This window comes from Pelophylax lessonae (genome assembly GCF_965119305.1).
Source record: "Pelophylax lessonae genome assembly, chromosome: 6".
Taxonomy (NCBI): Eukaryota; Metazoa; Chordata; class Amphibia; order Anura; family Ranidae; genus Pelophylax; species Pelophylax lessonae.
This window is the reverse complement of record NC_138773.1, coordinates 259,365,790-259,387,902: the sequence shown is the minus strand read 5'-3', so window position 1 is coordinate 259,387,902 and position 22,113 is coordinate 259,365,790. Positions and strand designations below refer to the sequence as shown.

The following is a 22,113-nucleotide window of genomic DNA, read 5'->3' as shown; positions in this document are numbered from 1 at the left end:
GCACTTGCAAAGTGCATGGTCTATTTACCTTTAGTAAATCAATAGAAAATACATACAAAAAAGGGCTTTAAAGCAGCTTTGAGAAGGGGCTGTGGAAGCATACTGAGCGATTGGCACATTCTTCCTGAATTTCATAAGCAAAATTTGTGCCGCCCAGCTTCTGGGATTTACAGGAAGAAGGTCCACCAGTTTGGAGCATTATTTTGAAAATCTGTCAAATCAGTGTCATGTGCCGCCTTTTAGGGGCTCCTATATGCTTAAACTCCAATGCATCTTTTCCTATCTGATACGACTTGGGTCACTTTTCCATCTGGAAACAGCTAAAGTATGTAGGCATGGACCATAGGGTGAATACCTGGATTGAAAACTGGCTTCAGGGGCGAGTCCAAAGGGTGGTGATAAATGGGGAGTACTAGGAATGGTCGGGTGTGAAAAGTGGGGTCCCCTAAGGATCTGTCTTGGGACCAATTCTGTTTAATTTATTCATTAATGATATAGAGGATGGGATAAACAGCTCAATCTCAGTATTTGGAGATGATACTAAGCTAAGCAGGGAAAAAACTTCTACGCAGGATGTGGAAACCTTACAAGAAGACTTGAACAAAATAATATGGCGGGCAACTACATGGCAAATGAGGTTTATTGTTGGAAAATGTATAGTAATGCATTTGGGTGCCAAAAATACAAACGCAAGTTATTCACTAGGGGGGAGAACCTCTGGGGGAATCTAGGATGGAAAAGGACCTGGGGGCCATAGTAGAGGACAAGCTCAGCAATGGCATGCAATGCCAAGCTGCTGCAAGCAAAGCCAACAGAATACTGGCATCTATTATTAAAGGGGATTCACCCCAGAGATAAAACAATAATTCTCCCACTTTACAAGAATTTGGTCCGGCCGCATCTCGAGTCGAGAGAAGGGCAACAAAGATAATAAAGGGGCTGGAGGATCTCAGCTATGAGGAAAGACTACAAGCATTGAACTTATTCTCTCTGGATAGGAGACACTTGAGAGGGGATATGATATCAATGTACAAATACCGTACTGGCGACCCTAGCATAGGGAACAAACTTTTCAGCGAAAGGGAATTTAAAAATACACACGGCTATTCACTTAAATTAGAAGAAAAGTGGTTTAACCTTAAACTGCATAAAGGGTTCTTTACTGTCAGAGCGGTAAGGATGTGGAATTCTCTTCTACAAGTAGTGGTATCAGCAGGGAGCATCGATAGTTTCAAAAAACAATTAGATGGGCACCTTAACAACCACAACATACAGGGATATACAATGTACTCTTGACATAAACACTTATACACACACATACACACATCATAGGCCGAACTGGATGGACTGGTGCTTTTTGACCTTTACAAACTATGTAACTATTTGAATAAAACTTTAGCCATATTTGTGGTATCCTGACGAAGCCAGTAAACAGAGAAACGCGTACAGACCGAGGCTTATTCTTCTGCAGGTTAGCCTAACACATCTTTTGTATATTGAGAACTATTAAATGTATATATGTATAAACATTCAAGAGTTAAGGCCTAGCAGAATGAGGGCAATCTTAGGGAGCTACTTATACGCAATTTGACACTGTACTAAATGGGCTATCATTGTTTTTATGGGTGTACAGGTTTTCAAGGAATCATGTTATGAATAAATATTGTATTGGATTTCAATCAGTCGAGTATTGATTTTTCTGGAGTTATGTGTGGCACCTTAAAGTCCTTTTTTGTATGTGTATTTATTTCTCGTTTTTCGTCTATGGATGTGATGCCAGTGAATTGTGCCCTATGTTTTCCTATCTATAGTAAATCAACCCCAATGCTGAATATATGTGGTATTGATAGCAGGTGCAATGCAAGGTGTGAAGTACAGCCATTCATCTTCCTCTAGCTATGGGAGCATTAGTTCCTCATTGAGTGATAGCTATCGGCAATGGAAAGGTAGGCCAAGCCTTTATTGGCTTGATTTTCTCAGATGAAAAAAAAAAACAAAAGAGGTGATAGTATTTCTTAATAGAAGTTAAAAACGGCAAGTCCTATGGAATAATTTATACTATACAAATGTGCAAAAAATATTTCTAATCGCATAAAAACATGATGGAAAGATAACTGAACATCTACTAACGCCTCTTAAATTATTGCATCTAATGACTGAAGTCTACAATAATGTTATGGATATTTAAAGTAAATCAGTGGAAACTTTAAAGGCTCCAGTTAGCAGTACTCCAACCGCACCATCTGAGCTGGCAGTACAGCCTAATAAATAAAGAACATTATATCAATGGTGTGTCATGTTATTTAATTAACAATGTACTCCATCACACCAAATATGCTATAAAAGTGGACATGCCATCTGCTTTTAATAATATGGTCCTATCTGATGCTCAGAACCAATTACTAATTTCACATTATATCTGAATGAATGCTTCTGTGCATTGGCAGCCAAATGAAGCAACTTTTATCATTTAATTAAATTAAACTGGGCCTGGCCCAAAATGAGACAAGGAATTTGATTTTATTTATGTATGTGATAGATTTAAAATACAAGTTCATCTTTTTAACATTTTATTGCTACAAAGGGCGTGACTACAGCCACTGCAAACTGTGCAGCTGCTATGGGGGCCAGGGGGCCCAGGGGCCCACTCCATATCTAAAATGTGATTGTAAAATGTGAGGATCAAGAATGAAGACATTTCTAACTGTGAATTACAACTTGGGGTTGTTTTACTATAGGCAAATTGACTTTTCTTACACCCGATTGGGTATTTTTACACAATGAAACTTTACACATTACATTTACTAATTTAAAATGAGTGCAACTGCACTTGCACAGTGAAGAGTCTATTTTCCTTTAGTAAATCAACTCCAATGATTTAAATGCTCAAAGCTTAGTTTCCATGTAGGGATTCTGGCGAAAAAAGCTGAGTCTCTGGGAAGCCCTGCCTGCACCTTAGCAAGACTGTGTGAATATGACTTGTGTGATCATGTGAATTCAACCTTAAGTAACACCAGAATAAAAAAAAAAAATGTAGATACAGAATTAACCACTTCAGCCCCGGAAGATTTTACCCCCCTTCCTGACCAGGCCCTATTTTGCGATTCGGCACTGCGTTACTTTAGCGGACAATTGCGCAGTCGTGCAGCACTGTACCTAAACAAAATGTACGTCCTTTTTTCCCACAAATTGAGCTTTTGGTGGTATTTGATCATCTGTGCGATTTTTATTTTTTGCGCTATAAACAAAAAAAGAGCGACAATTTTGAAAAAAAAAAACAATATTTTTCACATTCTGCTATATAACATTCCCAGAAAAAAAAATTAAAAAATGAAATTTTTTCAACATTTTAGGCCAATTTGTTTTTGCTACATATGTTTGGTAAAAAAAATTGCAATAAGCGAATTTTGCTTGGTTTGCTCAAAAGTTATCGTGTCTACTAACTACGGGAAAGATTTATGTCATTTTTATTGTTTTTTTTTTTTTTTTACTAGTAATGGCGGCGATCTGCAATTTTTAGCGGGACTGCGAAATTGCGGCAGACAGATCAGACCCCTAACTGACACTTTTGGGGGTACCAGTGACATTACTATAGTAATCAGTGCTAAAAATATGCACTGTTACTGTAATAATGCCATTGGCAGGGAAGGGGTTAACCCTGTGGGTGGTCAAGGGGTTAAATGTGGGCCTAGGGGAGTGATTCTAACTGTGGGGGCGGGGCTTCTGAAATGACCATAGAGACATGTGATCCTATATAGCAGGATCACATGGGCTCTGTGATCATTTCAGGGAGCAGGACGGTCGGCTGTGTTTACAACAGCCAACCGTCCTTCTCTCTTAGCGAGGAACGATCGTGGATGTCAGGCAGCAATTGGAGCTGTATCGGCTTCCCTGCTGATGAGCGGGGGCGGCGCGTGCTCGCCCCCCAGACTCCCGAGAGCGAGCGCCGTACATGTACGGCGATTTGCCTGGGAGCAGCTGCCTGCTGCAGTACATCTGCGGCCGGCGGTCGTAAACCGGTTAAACCAAAAAAGAGAGCGGCACTTATGGGTCTTGAAAGGTGTACGCACAATGACGGTTTTAATCGATGTTTCGACGAGGCATAGGCTCATCTTCCTCCGGAAGATGAGCTTGTGCCTCGTCAAAACGTTGATTAAAACTGTCATTATGGGTACACCTTTCGAAACCCGTGAGTGCCGCTCTCTTTTTTGGTTTATATGCGCTGCGTTCTCTGCTGTGCACCCGGGCCCATTTTATATCCCTGACTTGTGTGCGGTGACAGCCATTGGATATTAGATACGGAATTAAAATTCTAAAATTTGAAGTAGTATTAAGCCCAAAAGCAAACATTTATTATACTGCAGCTTACCAATTCTTAGATGTGGTGGCTGCATTAGCTTTCTTTTTCAGGCTTTCTTTCTTGTATTTTCATCTGGTAATCTGGCCAATAAGTCTGTTATTTTTCAACAGATCAAGTTCTCCTGCAAATGTAGCAGTTAGAGTGGTGAGACAAACTATTTACCACTGACAGGGGTGCTTGCAATGATCAGCTTTTAATTATTCATGTAAAACCCTTTATCCCGAAAGAAAAACAAGAAAAAAAACGGTTGCTGTATTTGCATAGATAGTGTGAGCTGGATTTTGGCTTCAATTTGTAAGTTTATCTAATTCTTCTAGTACATCTAACACTTCCCTCTACCGCGGACTGACAGTCCAAAGGTGCCCCTGTGCTCCTTCGTCCTGAGTGGGGGCACCCTAATACTATTACTAACACTAATTACTAATACTAATACTAATTATTACTAATATAGGATACTGGCCAGCTCCTCATGTAATAGCGGAGGGGAAAAAGACTGAAAAAGAAAACTAAACAAATCTCATCCGCATCTAATGATTGGTAAGCTGCAATGTATTACATTTTTGGGTTTGGGTTTAATACCGCTTTAGGAGATGAGCAAAGACATTTTAAGAATTAGTATCTATATAAAAAGTATAAGCACATGGGAATTTTTTAATTTCCTTGAAATGGAAAGTGGTATATTTTGTTTCACATATTTACACACACCTGCCTATGCTGCAGTATATGTAAACATCAGTCCCCACCCCAGAGGAGCTCTATTCTATGCCCTACATACATATAAAATTGGGGAAGCGTCTCTTTTGTGGAAACAGAAACCATGACCATAGCTCTGCAAAGCAAGTGTACTTACCACCTAGCCACAATTATAATCTGTGCATTGCCTTGCTCCAGTGAAGCTAAAAGAAATTATTTCTGAAGCAAGCTTCTGGCTGTACGTTTGCCAAATATATCCTCATAGGAGACATATCCATTTTTTCCATTAAATCTTCTTGTCCTATTTCCCCATTTATCTTAAATCCCTAAATAATGAAATCTTCAGCGGTGAAGCCATTGCAGAAATCCTATATTAATGGCTGATAATATGTACTGTATATGTTTCTATCTTTATTCCTAAAATTATGAGCCAACTTTAATTGAATCCTAATCCAGTCCTGTAGTTAGGTGTAGTTCAGAATAACAAATGTTTTTAACCCTGGGACACGAGATCCTAATGAAAGTGGAATTCCAGGCTCTTCCTAACTAAACCATACCTGAACTAGGTTTTTGACTGTGTGTGTGTTGCTCACCACAGGGATTACTGAACCAGTCCCTTGCCTATCATCAACCCTGATTGGAAATTCTGTCTGTCCTACTGTTCTGGGAACGGGCCGGTGTGCATCAGAATTTTTCCACTGCCGGTGTATCTACACTGCTGAGTGGAATTTGGCTGTGGTATGGTGCCTTCTCAAATCCTGTCGAAGACTTGATGATCAAACATGAAAAACTTTATGAAATGTATTGTTTGTAGAAACAATGTAGCCAAATGATGGTTCCTGATGAAGCAATCAATTAATAATCTGTTTTACGAAATGCGTTGAACCGGCTTATCATGTTTCTCAACAGATCAAGCACATACAGGGAGTGCAGAATTATTAGGCAAATGAGTATTTATGAGGATTAATTTATTATTGAACAACAACCATGTTCTCAATGAACCCAAAAAACTCATTAATATCAAAGCTGACTATTTTTGGAAGTAGTTTTTAGTTTGTTTTTAGTTTTAGCTATTTTAGGGGGATATCTGTGTGTGCAGGTGACTATTACTGTGCATAATTATTAGGCAACTTAACAAAAATCAAATATACAGTATACCCATTTAAATTATTTATTTTTACCAGTGAAACCAATATAACATCTCAACATTCACAAATATACATTTCTGACATTCAAAAACAAAACAAAAACACATCAGTGACCAATAGAGCCACCTTTCTTTGCAAGGACACTCAAAAGCCTGCCATCCATGGATTCTGTCAGTCTTTTGATCTGTTCACCATCAACATTGCGTGCAGCAGCAACCACAGCCTCCCAGACACTGTTCAGAGAGGTGTACTGTTTTCCCTCCTTGTAAATCTCACATTTGATGATGGACCACAGGTTCTCAATGGGGTTCAGATCAGGTGAACAAGGAGGCCATGTCATTAGCTTTTCTTCTTTTATACCCTTTCTTGCCAGCCACGCTGTGGAGTACTTGGACGCGTGTGATGGAGCATTGTCCTGCATGAAAATCATGTTTTTCTTGAAGGATGCAGACTTCTTCCTGAAGAAGGTGTCTTCCAGAAACTGGCAGTAGGACTGGGAGTTGAGCTTGACTCCATCCTCAACCCGAAAAGGCCCCACAAGCTCATCTTTGATGATACCAGCCCAAACCAGTACTCCACCTCCACCTTGCTGGCGTCTGAGTCGGACTGGAGCTCTCTGCCCTTTACCAATCCAGCCACGGGCCCATCCATCTGGCCCATCAAGACTCACTCTCATTTCATCAGTCCATAAAACCTTTGAAAAATCAGTCTTGAGATATTTCTTGGCCCAGTCTTGACGTTTCAGCTTGTGTGTCTTGTTCAGTGGTGGTCGTCTTTCAGCCTTTCTTACCTTGGCCATGTCTCTGAGTATTGCACACCTTGTGCTTTTGGGCACTCCAGTGATGTTGCAGCTCTGAAATATGGCCAAACTGGTGGCAAATGGCATCTTGGCAGCTGCACGCTTTTCTCAGTTCATGGGCTGTTATTTTGCGCCTTGGTTTTTCCACACGCTTCTTGCGACCCTGTTGACTATTTTGAATGAAATGCTTGATTGTTCGATGATCACGCTTCAGAAGCTTTGCAATTTTAAGAGTGCTGCATCCCTCTGCAAGATATCTTACTATTTTTGACTTTTCTGAGCCTGTCAAGTCCTTCTTTTGACCCATTTTGCCCAAGGAAAGGAAGTTGCCTAATAATTATGCACACCTGATATAGGGTGTTGATGTCATTAGACCACACCCCTTCTCATTACCGAGATGCACATCACCTAATATGCTTAATTTGTAGTAGGCTTTTGAGCCTATACAGCTTGGAGTAAGACAACATGCATAAAGAGGATGATGTGGTCAAAATACTCATTTGCCTAATAATTCTGCACTCCCTGTATAGTTTGTATTGATGCTGATGCAATAATGCTTTTATATCTGTTTCTGTATGGAAAATCTTACATTTGTATCATGAATAAAAACTTTGTTTTTCATATTATTGTGCTCATCAGTTTATGACAACTCCACATCCTTTAAAGTCCTGGCAATTTGGAGCAAACTATACAGAGGCCAAGTAGCACCTCTTGTGCTTTCTCCATACTTTTTATGGTTTTTGAAGGCTCTTCCTAACCACAGTTTATTGTCACTTTAAACATAAATAAAAACCAGCGCCTTTGGTTGATATAGATTTTTATTATTATTTTTCGACTGGAAAAGTTTAGGGTTTTATATATTTACACTAAAAATATGTAAAAACATCTTTCAGTCCAAAAGACTTATGCAGTCAGTTTTCTCCTAACCACCTGACCTCCGGAAAATTTGTCCCCCTAATGACCAGGCCGTTTTTTGCAATATGGCACTGCGTTATTTTAACCACTTTCAGACCGGAGGATTTGGCTGCTCAATGGCCAGGCCCTATTTTGGGATTCGGCACTGCGTGAATTTAACGGACGATTGCGCAGTTGTGCAACACTGTACCCAAACTAAATTGACGTCCGTTTTTTTTCTACAAATTGAGCTTTCTTTTGATGGTATTTGATCACCTGTGCAATTTTTATTTTTTGAGCTATAAACAAAAAAAGAGTGACAATTTTGAAAATAAAAACAATATTGTTCACATTCTTTTATATATATTCTCAAAAAAAAATGTAAAAATTTAAATTTTTTAACATTTTAGGCCAATTTGTTTTCTGCTACATATTTTTGGTTAAAAAAAAATCGCAATAAGTGTATTTTGATTGGTTTGCACAAAAGTTATTGCGCTTGCTAACTACGGGAAAGATTTATGTCATTTTTATTGTTTTTTTTTTTTTACTAGTAATGGCGGCGATCTGAGATTTTTTGCGGGACTGCGACATTACGGCAGACAGATCGGACCCCCAACTGACATTTTTGACACTTTTGGGGATACGTGACATTACTACAGTAATCAGTGCTAAAAAATATGCACTGTTACTGTAAAAATTACACTGGCAGGGAAGGGGTTAACCCTGTTGGTGATGAAGGGGTTAAATGTGACCCTAGGGGCGTGATTCTAACTGTGGGGGGGGGGAGCAGCTTGTGAAGTCATTACAGAGACATGTGATCCTATATAGCAGGATCACATGACATCTGTGATCACTTCAGGGTGAAGTACGGATGGCTGTGTGTACATCAGCCGTTCGTCCTTCTCTTTCAGCGGCGGGAGATTGCGGGTGGCCGGCGGCCATCGGAGCCGCCTGACACCCGCACTGGCTCCCCCGCTGGCGAGCGGGGGTGGAATGAGGCCTCAGGCAGCGCGGGATTTCCCCCTAGCTCCTCCCAGGCGGCGCTTTGCCTGTACGAGCCAGACTGCCGCAGTACATTTGCAGCGGCTGGTCATAAAGTGGTTAACTGACAATTGTGCGGTCATGAGACGCTGTACCTAAATAAAATGTATGTCCTTTTTTCCCACATATAGAGCTTTCTTTTGGTGGTATTTGATCACCTCTGCAGTTTTTAGCTATAAACAAAAAAATGCCGACAATTTCGGGGAAAAAAAAACACTTTTTTTACTTTCTGCTATAAAACACATCCAATAAAAAAATTTTAAAAATCTAATTTCTTCATCAATTTAGGCCAATATGTTTTCTGCTACATATTTTTGGTAAAAAAAATCCCAATAAGCGCATTTTGATTGGTGTGCACAAAAGTTAGAGCATCTACAAACCATGGGATATATTTATGGAATTTTTTTTTTTATAGTAATGGCGGCGAGCAGCGACTTATAGCATGATTGTGATAATACGGCGAACAAATCAGACACTAAAACAGGAACACAGGATCAATGCCTTACCTACTGACAGAATGGCGATCTGCCTAATAATCGGCGAGTGTCGGCAGACATCGAGTCCACAGTACCCGCAGATCAGCTCCCGCTTTGTCTAATCACAACTTGGGTTGGTTTGCTGGAGGTGTGCATGTGTGCCCCACACCCGGAAGTGCAGGATCGTGTACTAGGATTTTGCCATATATGTACAGTGGAATCCAGGCTCTTCCTACCTATGCCTAAACCTGCTCACGTGATTGGTAAGCTACAATATATTACATTTTTGGTTTTGAGTTTAATACCGCTTTAACTTCTTACTACACTTACATATTATGGTTTTAAACTCCAAAAACAAATGTTTAAAATATGGCTAATGCTGGGACAAGGCTATCTAGAGCCCTGGGCAAACACCCCCTACCCAAGATGTGTGAGCATTATGTGTCAGCAACCCCCCCCCCCCCCCAAAAAAAATGAGCACTAATTTTCATGCTTACCCCCCAAGCATAAATTTCCCCTGTCTGCACAAATCTGTGCCTCACACCCCCCCCCCTCCAAGCTCAAATCCTCTCTTTCCCCAAATACCCTCAGTACAATCCCCGCCCCCCCCCCACCAAAAAAAATCAACACATCATCAATCAACACAAAACCTTTACCCCTCAAATTTCGCATCTGACCACAAATCCTTTCTCTCCCACTCCAGATCCCCCCTCCCAGCACAAATGTTTCCCCCAATCCCTCCTCCCCCACATTTCCCTTGCTACCACAAATACCCTCCAATCATCCCTCCTAGCACAAATCCCCCCACACCCCCCCCCCCCAAAAGAATATTTCCCCTCCTAGCACAAACTCCCTCCCCCCCTCTATCATATCACCTTTTCTAGCATCCCCCCCCAATCCCTCCTCCTAGCACAAATCCTCCTCCCCCATCCCCCCCTTTAACACAAATCCCCCCAAATCACAATTCCTAGCACACACCCCTAATTTCCCCTCCTATAAAATGGCCTATCCCCTGCCACCCTCCAAATTCCCCCTCCCAACACAACCCCCCCCCCCCAATCACAATCTCCATGCGGTGACCCCCCCCACCCCGCCACCTCACATGATACCACAGTGCCCAAGACAGCTGTCCCTTCTACCCACCCCTTGTCCCAGCCCTGTATATGGTGCCATTCACTCTTTCAAATGGGGTTATTAACAATCATGTGGGAAACCCAGCAGGGGTTTCCAGCAAATAGTCTATTGCAGCTTACCAGTCCATAAATACGGCGGCTGCATTCGTTTTCATATTTTAGACTTTTTTTTTTTGGTGATCCAGCCGGTAAGACATTTCCTGTCCTAGGGTGTCTCCACGCTGGATGGAGGAGCAATAGAGATACATTTGGACAGCAGTATTGTCAGTCTGGGGAGAGGGTAGTGTAAGACTAGCAAATTTAAATGGACTTGATTAACAAATAAAGACTGAACTCTAGCTAACACTTTTCAAGCAAATACAGCAACAGTGTTTTTTTTTTCTTTTGGCATAAATGTTTTACATAAAATAATAAAAGCTGACCATTGTACACACCCCTGTCATTGTTAAAGTGGTATTAAAGCTTCTGCTTTTTAAAAAAAAAAAAAAAGATAACACACATGTCATACTTACAGTATCTACTCTGTACAATGGTTTTACACAAAGTAGCCTGGATCCCATTCTTCTCAGGGCTCCCGCCGTTGCTACTCCCCCATGACAAGCCACTTGCTATGGGGGCACTTGGGGGCACTTGTGCGTGGTCACTTCCAATCTTTGCTCCGCCCCCTGCTCTCTCGTCATTTGCTCACTGGCTGTGATTGACAGCCAATGAGGAGAGGTAGTCCCGGGACAGCCAAGGCCCTAGTGCACATCGCTGAACCGAGAGTGGTTTTAAAGGAGTATTAGGGGGGCTGTGGGGGAGCAGAACACAGAAGTTTTTTTACCTTTATACATAGAATGCAAAAGGTAGAGAACCTTCAGCCTTTACAACCACTTTAAATGTTAAAGCTGAATTCCAGGAATTCAGCCCCTTTTTTAAAATGTGAAGGCACACTATGAGTTAAGTCCAAGGCGCTGCATGACATCTCCTGGGCTTATCTCATTTATTTACATCTGACAGTTTTTTTTTTTTCACTCCCAAAGACAGCTATCTCTGTATTTTCAGGAGCCTGATGTTATTGCTTCAGGTGTAAGCATCTTAAACATTAGAGTAAGTGCAGGTGCTATGCCTGCCCCTCCCCTCCTTCTGCCCAGTCAAAGAAGCCTTTGTAATATGTGAACTAATTTACAAAATACAAAGGCCTCTCTAAACATGCAGCATAGGGGAGGGGCGCGCATAACTGCTTTGTGTGCCTCTCTCTCCTCTCTCACAGCCCCTAGTATCAGTGTATGCTCCAGCATAGCCATAAACCTGTTGGATAAGTTCAGGAGATGCCTTGCACCTGTAGGCAGGTGCAGTCTACTTTCTCCACTGCAGGTGGCACTGCAGTTGGAGAGGAAATCAAAAGGAACACAGTTCCTCTATGGTTTCCGGGGTCACTGGGGAAACATCCAATTGGATGCTGCCACCCCATGTGACTCTGGCAGCCATCTTGGGTCAGGCAGAGCTTTTTTAAAGCCCTGGCTCCCACCTTTGGCATGCATTTGCAAGATGGTAGAGTAGGTACAAGTACACCTCCTGGTAGGGACAGTACTAGCAGCAGGCAAAGGTTCCTAATGAGGAGGGAAAGAGTAGGGCTGCCAACTTCTCTGGACACCTGCCTGCTGGGCACAAGATGGCCAGGCCACATTCTTTCCCTCTCTCTAGACGCTAACAACTCGGCTAGATTCTGCTCTCAACACACAGTTGGAACTGTTGGTTATTTGTGAACTGTTTCTGCATTATTTCAATACAAGTTCTTTCACTGCACTGGGAGTGTGAGTATGTTATTCCGCCACACTGCGCTGCACCCAACCTACACACCTTCTTGGACTTAACTCATAATGTGCCTGCACTGTTTACAAAGTAGCTGAAATCCTGGATATCAACTTTAACTGCTACTTTATCTGGACAGCTTGATCTATTAAAGTGGTTGCAAAGCCTTAAGGTTTTTCCCCTTAATGCATTCTATGCATTAAGGGGAAAAACCTTCTGTGCTGTAGCTCCCCCCAGACTCCTCCCCTTTTCTTACCTGAGCCCGGTCCAGCAAAATGCACAAGCACAGCCGCTCCAGCTGCTGTGTCTCTCCTCATTGGACAGATTGATAGCAGCGGGAGCCATTGGCTCTCGCTGCTGTCAATCAAGTCTAGTGACATGGGAGCCTGGGGCCGTTGCGAGTCTGCTGTCTGTGTCAATGGACAAAGCAGCGGGACTCGGAAGTGAACCTGCACAGGTGCCCCCATGGAAAGCGAATTTCAATGGGGGTACCTGATGCGGAGGAGTTACTGGAGCACCAGCGGGGGACCCCAGAAGAAGAGGATCGGGGCTGCTTGTCATTGGTTTTGTATAAGGTAAACAAAATGGTAAGTATAGGCATGTTTGTTATTTATTTATTTTTTTTAAACGAACGTTTACAACTACTTTAAGGCTGTTGGAAAATAACAGACGTACTGGCCAATCAGCAGCTGAAAATAAAGAAAATAGCCTTAAAAAAGAAAACAAACGCAGCCACCACATTTAGGAACCAGTAAACTTAAATTTAATAGATTTTTGGTTTTGGGTTTAACACTGCTTTTGCCAAAAATTCAGTAATATCTAGGTAGAAAAAAAGAGGCACATCTTAGAAATTCATATGATAGGAAAGTACAAAGAGCAATGTTCAGCAGTAATCAATGGCAGCCAGCCGGAAAGCATTTATTAATTTGGAGTTGGTAGAATATTTAAAGCTGACAGGTTTCCGCTGCCCAGTAACATCACTCTTGTGCAGTGTTATCATCCTTCGTTATACACCTTGGCTGTCTACTTTTTACATAAAATTGGAAAACATCTCTATTTGCTCTTTGTTCTGACATTTGGAGTCTCTCCCCTTGGAATACCACAACTAAATGTCTGATCAGCTGATTTGGAAGAGACAGTTTTCTACACGGTTCAGAAAGAGGAATTTTCTATTTACTTGCTGAAGGTAGAAAACCCCTTGAAAGTAGCTGTAAATGCTTACATATACCCAGTGAAGTGACTGGCCTCAGGTGATACACAATGATTAAACAAATCTTCCTATATAAGTTGTACCTGCTTATCTGCAGCTTTCTTTTTTCTAAAGCACACAATTTACACATCTTTTCTGAGCTTCCAGAAGCAGGGATCCGCGTCAGGGATCTGATGTCACACACACTGCCCAGCTCAGAGAAGGGAGCTGAGTATATTCTGAGACCTGGTTGGAGTGAACACCCTATACGATCTCATAGGGCAGTAATGGCAAACCTTGGCACCCCAGATGTTTTGGAACTACATTTCCCATGATGCTCAACTACACTGCAGAGTGCATGAGCATCATGGGAAATGTAGTTCCAAAACATCTGGGGTGCCAAGGTTCGCCATCACTGTCATAGGGAAACAGTCACAGTTTACTGTCAATCACAGGCTGTGTGCTGGGGGTCCCCACCCCCCTCCCTGATTGCTTGGAGTCTGCACAATCTGTCAGAAATGACTCATGCAGATAGCAGAGGAACGAGACAGCAGACAGAAATCACACTTTGTGCTTTATATTGAGGCAAATACACACTATAGAGAGTTATTGTTCATGTCATATTGTTCATGTCAGAGGTTTATAACCACTATAAATTACAAGTGAAAAGCATCTACTTACATGCTCTCGCAGAAACGTGTTAATGTACTTGGCTTTTCTTGATTCCTTCTCTGCCTAAACCATCGCTGGATACTGCGTACATCCCAGTCCAGCTGCTTTGAAAGGCCTTCCAATCTCTTTTCATCTGGATGCTGTAATAAAAACACAGCATATTAAAGTCAGCTGTCTATCAGCTAAATGTTTCTGACCTAGCTGATGGCTTTTTATTTTTACAATAATGGTGGCCCAAGGGTGCCTGCCAAGCTTTATAGACATCTCACTTTTAAATCCAACCTGATAAATTAGCAGGTATCACAAAAGTATCATCTGATTTCTGTGTCTAAATATCAGCTTTATTCAGTAAGGCAATGCAAACAGAAAAACAAATGTTCAAAAGGCATTACAGATTATTGACTGATATCAAAAGATCATCTCAGTGCCTAAAAAGCACAAAGTATCCACCAGAATACAAAGTGTTGCAAATAATATAGCTAAATGTTACTTTCAAAGAAATAAATGTGTGAAGGTTTTATGACCACACTTGTTATCTTTATTATGAAGTTTCAATTCCACCTTAACAAAGAGACCATAGCCATTAGACCAGTGATCCCCAAACTGCAGCCCATGGGCTAGATGTGGCCCTTCACGAACAGCAATGATGGGGCACTATTTGTTCCATTGACATTAACATTGGCAATATTCCTCTTACTGACACCAATAATGGGGCACTATTCCTCCCATTGATACCAGTGATAAAACACTATACCTGCCACTGACACCAATAATGGGGCACTAGTCCTCCCATTGATACCAGTGATAAAACACTATACCTGCCACTGACACCAATGACTGGGCACTATTATTCCTATTGATACCAATGATGGGGCACAATACCTGCTACTGACACCAATGATGGGGCACGATTCCTTCCACTGATACTAATAATGGGGTACTATACCTACCATTGACACCAACACTGAGGCACTCTTCCTACCACTGACACCAACAATCAGACACTATTTCTGCTCCCACTAACCCAGGTACTAGGCCATTTATTTTTACAGTCACTGCTCACCACCCTGGGTCACTTTTTACTCCCATTGACCACCGAGCCTGGGGCATTGCCTACTCCCAATGACCACTTACACCGATCAGCCATAACTTTAGAACCCTCTTTTGCCTCCAAAGCAGCCCTGACCAACTGAGGCATGGTTGGCTGCCAATAGACCTCTGAAGGTAAGCTGTGATAAGTTGTGAGGTGGGGCCTCCATGGATCAGACTTGTTTTTCCAGCACATCCCACAGGTGCCCAACTGGATTGAGATGTGGAGAATTTGGAGGCCAGGTCAACACTTCTAACTCATTGTTGTGTTCCCCATTACCCTGCTGAAAGAGGCCACTGCTATCATGGAATTCTGATCCCATGAAGGGATGTACTTGGTCAGTAACAATATTTATGCAGGTGGTACAGGTCAAGTAACATCCACATGAATGGCAGGACCCAAAGTTTCCTGAACACGCGACATACCGCACAGGAACATGTGATTTGGTGCACATTTTTGGAAAAGCGCTGCAAATGTGCATTGCTCTTGTGGTATCTTTATTTGTTAAAGGGGAGTTCAACCCAAAAATTGAACTTCCACTTTAAGGCCTCCTGATCCACTGACATGCCACTTTTTTTTTTGGGGGGGGGGGAGCGGATACCTAGATTTGACAGGCTTGAGTGGAAGTTCTCCTATCTCCCTCCCTCCCTCCCTGCAATCTTCTGGGACATGTCACAGGTGCCAGAGGATACACAGCCACGCAGGACCCGCAGCGCGACTCGCACATGCGCAGTGTGCACCCAGCTGTGGAGCCGCAAGCTGTCACACTAGAGATGCCAGCGCCCCGGGGAGAAGAGGGAGAGAACCGAGGCTTCCGACGCCCACATCGCTGGACCGTGGGACAGGTGAGTGTGTTTATTAAAAGTCAGCAGCTACACTTTTTGTAGCTGCTGCCTTTTAATAAACACAAAAATGGGTGGAAAGGTATCCCAAATGCGGTTAGCAGATGCGTGTTTTGCTGTGCATTTTGTTGTGCTACAAATGTGCAAAAACACGTATTTGTTCTTTGGTGCATTTGTCGTACTTAGGGCAGCCCATTCAATTGTGTTGCATGAAAAACATGCAAAAAAAAAAAAAGTGAGAAGGAATTCATGTTCCCGCTGTACAAAATGTGTATCCGGCCTTAGAGTGAGACGGATTTTTCACTAGCTGCTCACAGACTGTAAGACTCCAGCCTACATTCTAAGTAGTAGGCCTCATGCACAATGGACGTTTTTACAGCGGCTGTTTTTGGCTTCAGACTTTTTTTTCTGCAGCCAGTAAACTCGCCAGCATGTTATCCTATGTGTCCATCAGCGTTTTTGGTAGGGGCGATTTGTGGCTGGAAAAAAACCCCCAGAACTAGCAGGTTTGAAGCAGAGTTTTTCAGCTGTAAAAACACTCTAACTCTAATAAAAGCTTAAAAATGCTAAAAAAAAAACCCACTAAAAAAAGGCTAATCTGCATTTATGAGCGGTTTTTGAGCCATACGCATTTTTGGGAGTATAGTTTTGCTCAAAAAAAGCTGAAAAATGCTACAGTAAAAATGCTGCAAAACTCATTCTACAGCTAATGCTCCTGGCGTTTTTATAATGTCAAGTGTGCATGAGGCCATAAAGCTGGCGATTGAACAAAAAAAATAAAAAAAGACTGGCCTGATTCCTCCATCCACACATTCGATGTGGATGCAGGAATCCTCCCCACTGTGTCAGCAGCAGGGCTGCTGATAGGGGGGGACCACCAGCCCTCTTGTAGGGGGCCCCAGCTCACAGGGGGGGCCCACACAGAGAGGGGGATTAGTGATGGACAACAAATACAGAAATCTTCCTCCAGCACCTGAATCTGATCTGTCCCTCTCCCTGCTATCAGCTTTTATCTGTTGAGAAAGAGAAAGTTGTCCCTCACTAATCCCCCTCCCTATGTGGGCCCCCCTCCCAGCACTTATCTCTGCTCAGGAGTTTATTTGTAAATTGTAACTTTGTTTCTCTCTCTCTGTCTCTCTGATCACTGAGCTCCAACTGCCCAGCCTGTATATTTTTCTCATCTCATCTTCTTTTTTATTTAACATCGTTTTTTTTTTTTTAGATTTAGCAGGAATTATGCGAGTTATGTTATATTTGTGTCTGATAATAGTGATTTTGTTGTAATTTTAGCTAAATATATCTTTAATATTTTCTTGGGGGGGCCCTGCCAGACAGTCTGTAGGGGGCCCCGCGATTTCTAACAGCAGCCCTGGTCAGCAGTGTCAGAATGCACAGATCAGCACTGCAGCCTATTGCTTGCAGTGCTGAGTAAGCAAGAATATACCCTACATGGTGGTTGAATAGAAGCCGGTAGATCAACTTTTGTTTAGCCACAGTGGCCACACATGGATTGAAATTCAGTCGGTCCCTGTTGAATTTTGACTCCAGCAGGCCCCGTTCACATCTGGTGTTTTGGGATCTCTAATCGCATTGCAGTAATGGCAATATGCAGCATGTGTGTTCGGGTGACATTCATTTACAAATGCACCTAAACGCGGTGCGGTTTTGCCACAACTGTTGCAAGACAAACCGCAATGCACAAAGTTTGCTGCCCTAAAAAGTGCAGGAGCTTCTTTTGGGCAACAAGCTTTGTGCATTGCGGATTGCTGTGATTGATGCGCGATTTATCTCGCAACAATCACAGCAAAACTGCACTGCGATTAGGTGCCATTGAAAATATGCATGCGTGGTGCATTTTGCCATTATTGCAGTGCAATTTGGGATCTTGGGTAAAATCGCAGTGATTCTACCCAAGATCCCAAAACGTCACATATGAACGGGGCCTTAGAGTTGTATGTAAACACAGTCGATATTACAACAGTGTTTGAAAAATGATTGATATGGTATAGTTCTGTACCGACCCTTAATGATGCCTGAACATGTGTCAGTATTCTGGAGGGAAAGGAATATGAGGACATGGTCAGGGGAATAACTGTTAATGGTAAGCCTGCTTTAAAGGTAACTCCACAAAAAAAATAGCAAAAAAAAAAAAAAAAATATATATATATATATATATATATATATATATATATATACACAGTGGGTACGGAAAGTATTCAGACCCCCTTCAATTTTTCACTCTTTGTTATATTGCAGCCATTTGCTAAAATCATTTAAGTTCATTCTTCTTCCTCATGAATGTACACATAGCACCCCATACTGACAGAAAAACACAGAATTGTTGACATTGTTGCAGATTTATTAAAAAAGAAAAACTGAACTATCACATGGTCCTAAGTATTCAGACCCTTTGCTCAGTATTTAGTAGAAGCCCCCTTTTGATCTAATACAGCCAGGAGTCTTTTTGGGAAAGATGCAACAAGTCTTTCACACCTGGATTTGGGGATCCTCTGCCATTCCTCCTTGCAGATCCTCTCCAGTTCTGTCAGGTTGGATGGTAAACGTTGGTGGACAGCCATTTTTAGGTCTCTCCAGAGATGCTCAATTGGGTTTAAGTCAGGGCTCTGGCTGGGCCATTCAAGAACAGTCACGGAGTTGTTGTGAAGCCACTCCTTCGTTATTTTAGTTGTGTGCTTAGGGTCATTGTCTTGTTGGAAGGTAAACCTTCGGCCCAGTCTGAGGTCCAGAGCACTCTGGAGAAGGTTTTTGTCCAGGATATCCCTGTACTTGGCCGCATTCATCTTTCACTCGATTGCAACCAGTCGTCCTGTCCCTGCAGCTGAAAAACACCCCCACAGCATGATGCTGCCACCACCATGCTTCACTGTTGGGACTGTATTGGACAGGTGATGAGCAGTGCCTGGTTTTCTCCACACATACCGCTTAGAATTAAGGCCAAAAAGTTCTATTTTGGTCTCATCAGACCAGAGAATCTTATTTCTCACCATCTTGGAGTCCTTCAGGTGTTTTTTAGCAAACTCCATGTGGGCTTTCATGTGTCTTACACTGAGGAGAGGCTTCCGTCGGGCCACTCTGCCATAAAGTCCCGACTGGTGGAGAGCTGCAGTGATGGTTGACTTTCTACAACTTTCTCCCATCTCCTGACTGCATCTCTGGAGCTCAGCCACAGTGATCTTTGGGGTCTTCTTTACCTCTCTCACCAAGGCTCTTCTCCCCCGATAGCTCAGTTTGGCCGGACGGCCAGCTCTAGGAAGGGTTCTGGTCGTCCCAAACGTCTTCTATTTGAGGATTATGGAGGCCACTGTGCTCTTAGGAACCTTAAGTGCAGCAGAAATCTTTTTGAAACCTTGGCCAGATCTGTGCCTTGCCACAATTCTGTCTCTGAGCTCTTTAGGCAGTTCCTTTGACCTCATGATTCTCATTTGCTCTGACATGCATTGTGATCTGGAAGGTCTTATATAGACAGGTGTGTGGCTTTACTAATCAAGTCCAATCAGTATAATCAAACACAGCTGGACTCAAATGAAGGTGTAGAACCATCTCAAGGATGATCAGAAGAAATGGAAAGCACCTGAGTTAACCACTTTAATACAGGGCACTTCCCTCCCTTCCTGCCGAGGCCAATTTTCCCCTTTTAGCGCTGTTGCATTTTCAATGACAATTGCGCGGTCATGCAACACTGTACCTACACCAAATTTATGTCATTTTCCCCCCACAAATAGAGCTTTCTTTTGGTGGTATTTGATCACCTGTACGATTTTTACTTTTTGCTAAACAAATAAAAAAAGACCGAAAAGTTTGAAAAAAAAAAAAAGTTTTTTTGTTTAGGTTATACAATTTTGTAAATAAATAAGTTTTTTCCTGCACTGATGAGCACTGATGCGACTGCACTGACAGGCACTGATGAGGAGGCACTGATGAGGAGGCACTGATGGGGTGGCACTGATGGGGTGGCACTGATAGGCGGCACTGATAGGCGGCACTGATATGCGGCACTGATAGGCACTGATATGTGGCACTGATAGGTAGCACAGATATGCAGCATTGGTGGGCACTGATAGGCGGCACTGCTGGGCACTGATAGGCGGCATTGATGGACACTGATAGGTGGCACTGACGGGCACTGATAGGTGGCACTGACGGGCACTAATGGGCACTGATAGGTGGCACTGGTGGGCACTGATGGGCACTGATGGGCGGCACTGACGGGCGGCACTGATGGGCACTAATGGGCACTGATAGGCGGCACTGGTGGGCAATAATGGGCACTGGTGGGCGACACTAAAGGATGGCAATGATGGGCACTTGTGGGCAGCACTGATAGGGAGGACACTGGTGGGCATCACTGATGGGGAGGGCAATGGGGGGCTCCCTGAGCCCTGATTGCCATCCCTGGTGGCCATAGTGGGCATCCCTGGGGTCATAGTGGGCATCCCTGGGGTCATAGTGGGCATCCCTGGTGGATCTAGTGGCATCCCCCCCCCCCGAGGGTCTGCACTGGTAATCAATGATCTGATTACCAGTGCCGACCCCCCCCTGTCAGGGGAGCCGCCGATCAGCGCTCCTTTACTCGTGCCTGTCAGGCACGAACTAAGGAAAGCTGATCAACGGCTGTTCCTATTTACTATGTGACCAGCCGTGATTGGACACGGCTAATCACATGGTAAAGAGCCTCCGTCAGAGGCTCTTTACCGAGATCGGAGATGCAGGGTGTCAGACTGACACCTCGCATCACCGATCGCCGCTCTGCGCGCCCCCGGGGGGCGCCCAGAGCTGTGTTATCCTGCCGCCGTCATATGACGTCCGGTCAGGATAACACAACCACATTCCAGCCGTCAATTTGTAATAGGGCGGGCGGGAAGTGGTTAAATATATGAGTGTCACAGCAAAGGGTCTGAATACTTAGGACCATGTGATATTTCAGTTTTTCTTTTTTAATAAATCTGCAACAATGTCAACAATTCTGTGTTTTTCTGTCAGTATGGGGAGCTATGTGTACATTCATGAGGAAGAAGAATGAACTTAAATGATTTTAGCAAATGGCTGCAATATAACAAAGAGTGAAAAATTTAAGGGGGTCTGAATACTTTCCGTACCCACTGTATATATAGTGTATACAATTGTGAGACAAGTCATAGTGTAATTGAATGTTATTAAAAATTAAATTTCCTTTAAATCTGCAGCTGCTGTAATTTTCTGAAAATGCAATGCAATATGGCTACCTGAAGGCACTCTTTGTACAGAACGCCACCCAGAAACATAATTTCCTGCTTGTGTGATTGGCTCACTGATTTTCTTAGAAGTCTGCATTTAGATTTAAGTCAGATTGTAGGCATCCCCTGGAACAAAAATGGCATTTTTGCTGAGATACTACCAATAGGAAAACATCTAAAGGGATGCAGGCCCAGTAGCTTTTCTCGTTAGAGCTCTGCAGGTGCAGCAGCTGATGGATAATTATGAAACCACTCCCATTAGACTCACTTTCCCATATGAGGGCAGTAAAATACAGAGGGATTGTTTCAGAATAGCAAAAGGTAGGAATCTGCAACAAAGTTTGTTAAAATCCTTGCAATGAATGTACACAGATCACCCAGAGGGGAATGTTTTTTTTCTCAACAAAAGTGGATTTGCGCTTTACCTGATAAACACAGGTTATTATGGTGGGGTTTCTTTGCAGCACCGTACCTTTGTAATTGCAGTGAAGACTTTTTCCAGTATGGCGTTGTGCTGGGCCTTTTGTGGTCCATTGGCTTGTATTTTCAGAGCCAAGGCACATGGTTTAGCAATGAACCTAGAATGGCAACAAAGACAAACCAATAAAGTTAAAGTGTCTCTAAACCATCGTCATATAAAAATATCAATAAATGGTGTATTACATGCTGTTCATACTCACTCAGTCACTATGAGATTTGTACTTTTCAAAAAACCTGGTTGATCCTGCTGCTCTCTAAATCATTCCTT

At 42.8% G+C, this 22,113-nt stretch overlaps 1 protein-coding gene across 2 annotated transcripts in view; it reads right to left on the bottom strand.

The window, feature by feature from the left end:
• The window catches only part of CERS6 (ceramide synthase 6), a 320,898-nt gene that overhangs the window by 177,229 nt on the left and 121,556 nt on the right, over positions 1 to 22,113 (bottom strand). For both annotated transcript variants that reach the window (XM_082260318.1, XM_082260317.1), the window contains exons 2-3: positions 21,838 to 21,943; positions 14,209 to 14,339 (exon numbers count right to left, since the gene is read on the bottom strand). In XM_082260318.1, the coding sequence (XP_082116444.1) occupies positions 14,209 to 14,339; positions 21,838 to 21,943 (237 nt within the window). The remainder of the gene's footprint in view (positions 1 to 14,208; positions 14,340 to 21,837; positions 21,944 to 22,113) is intronic.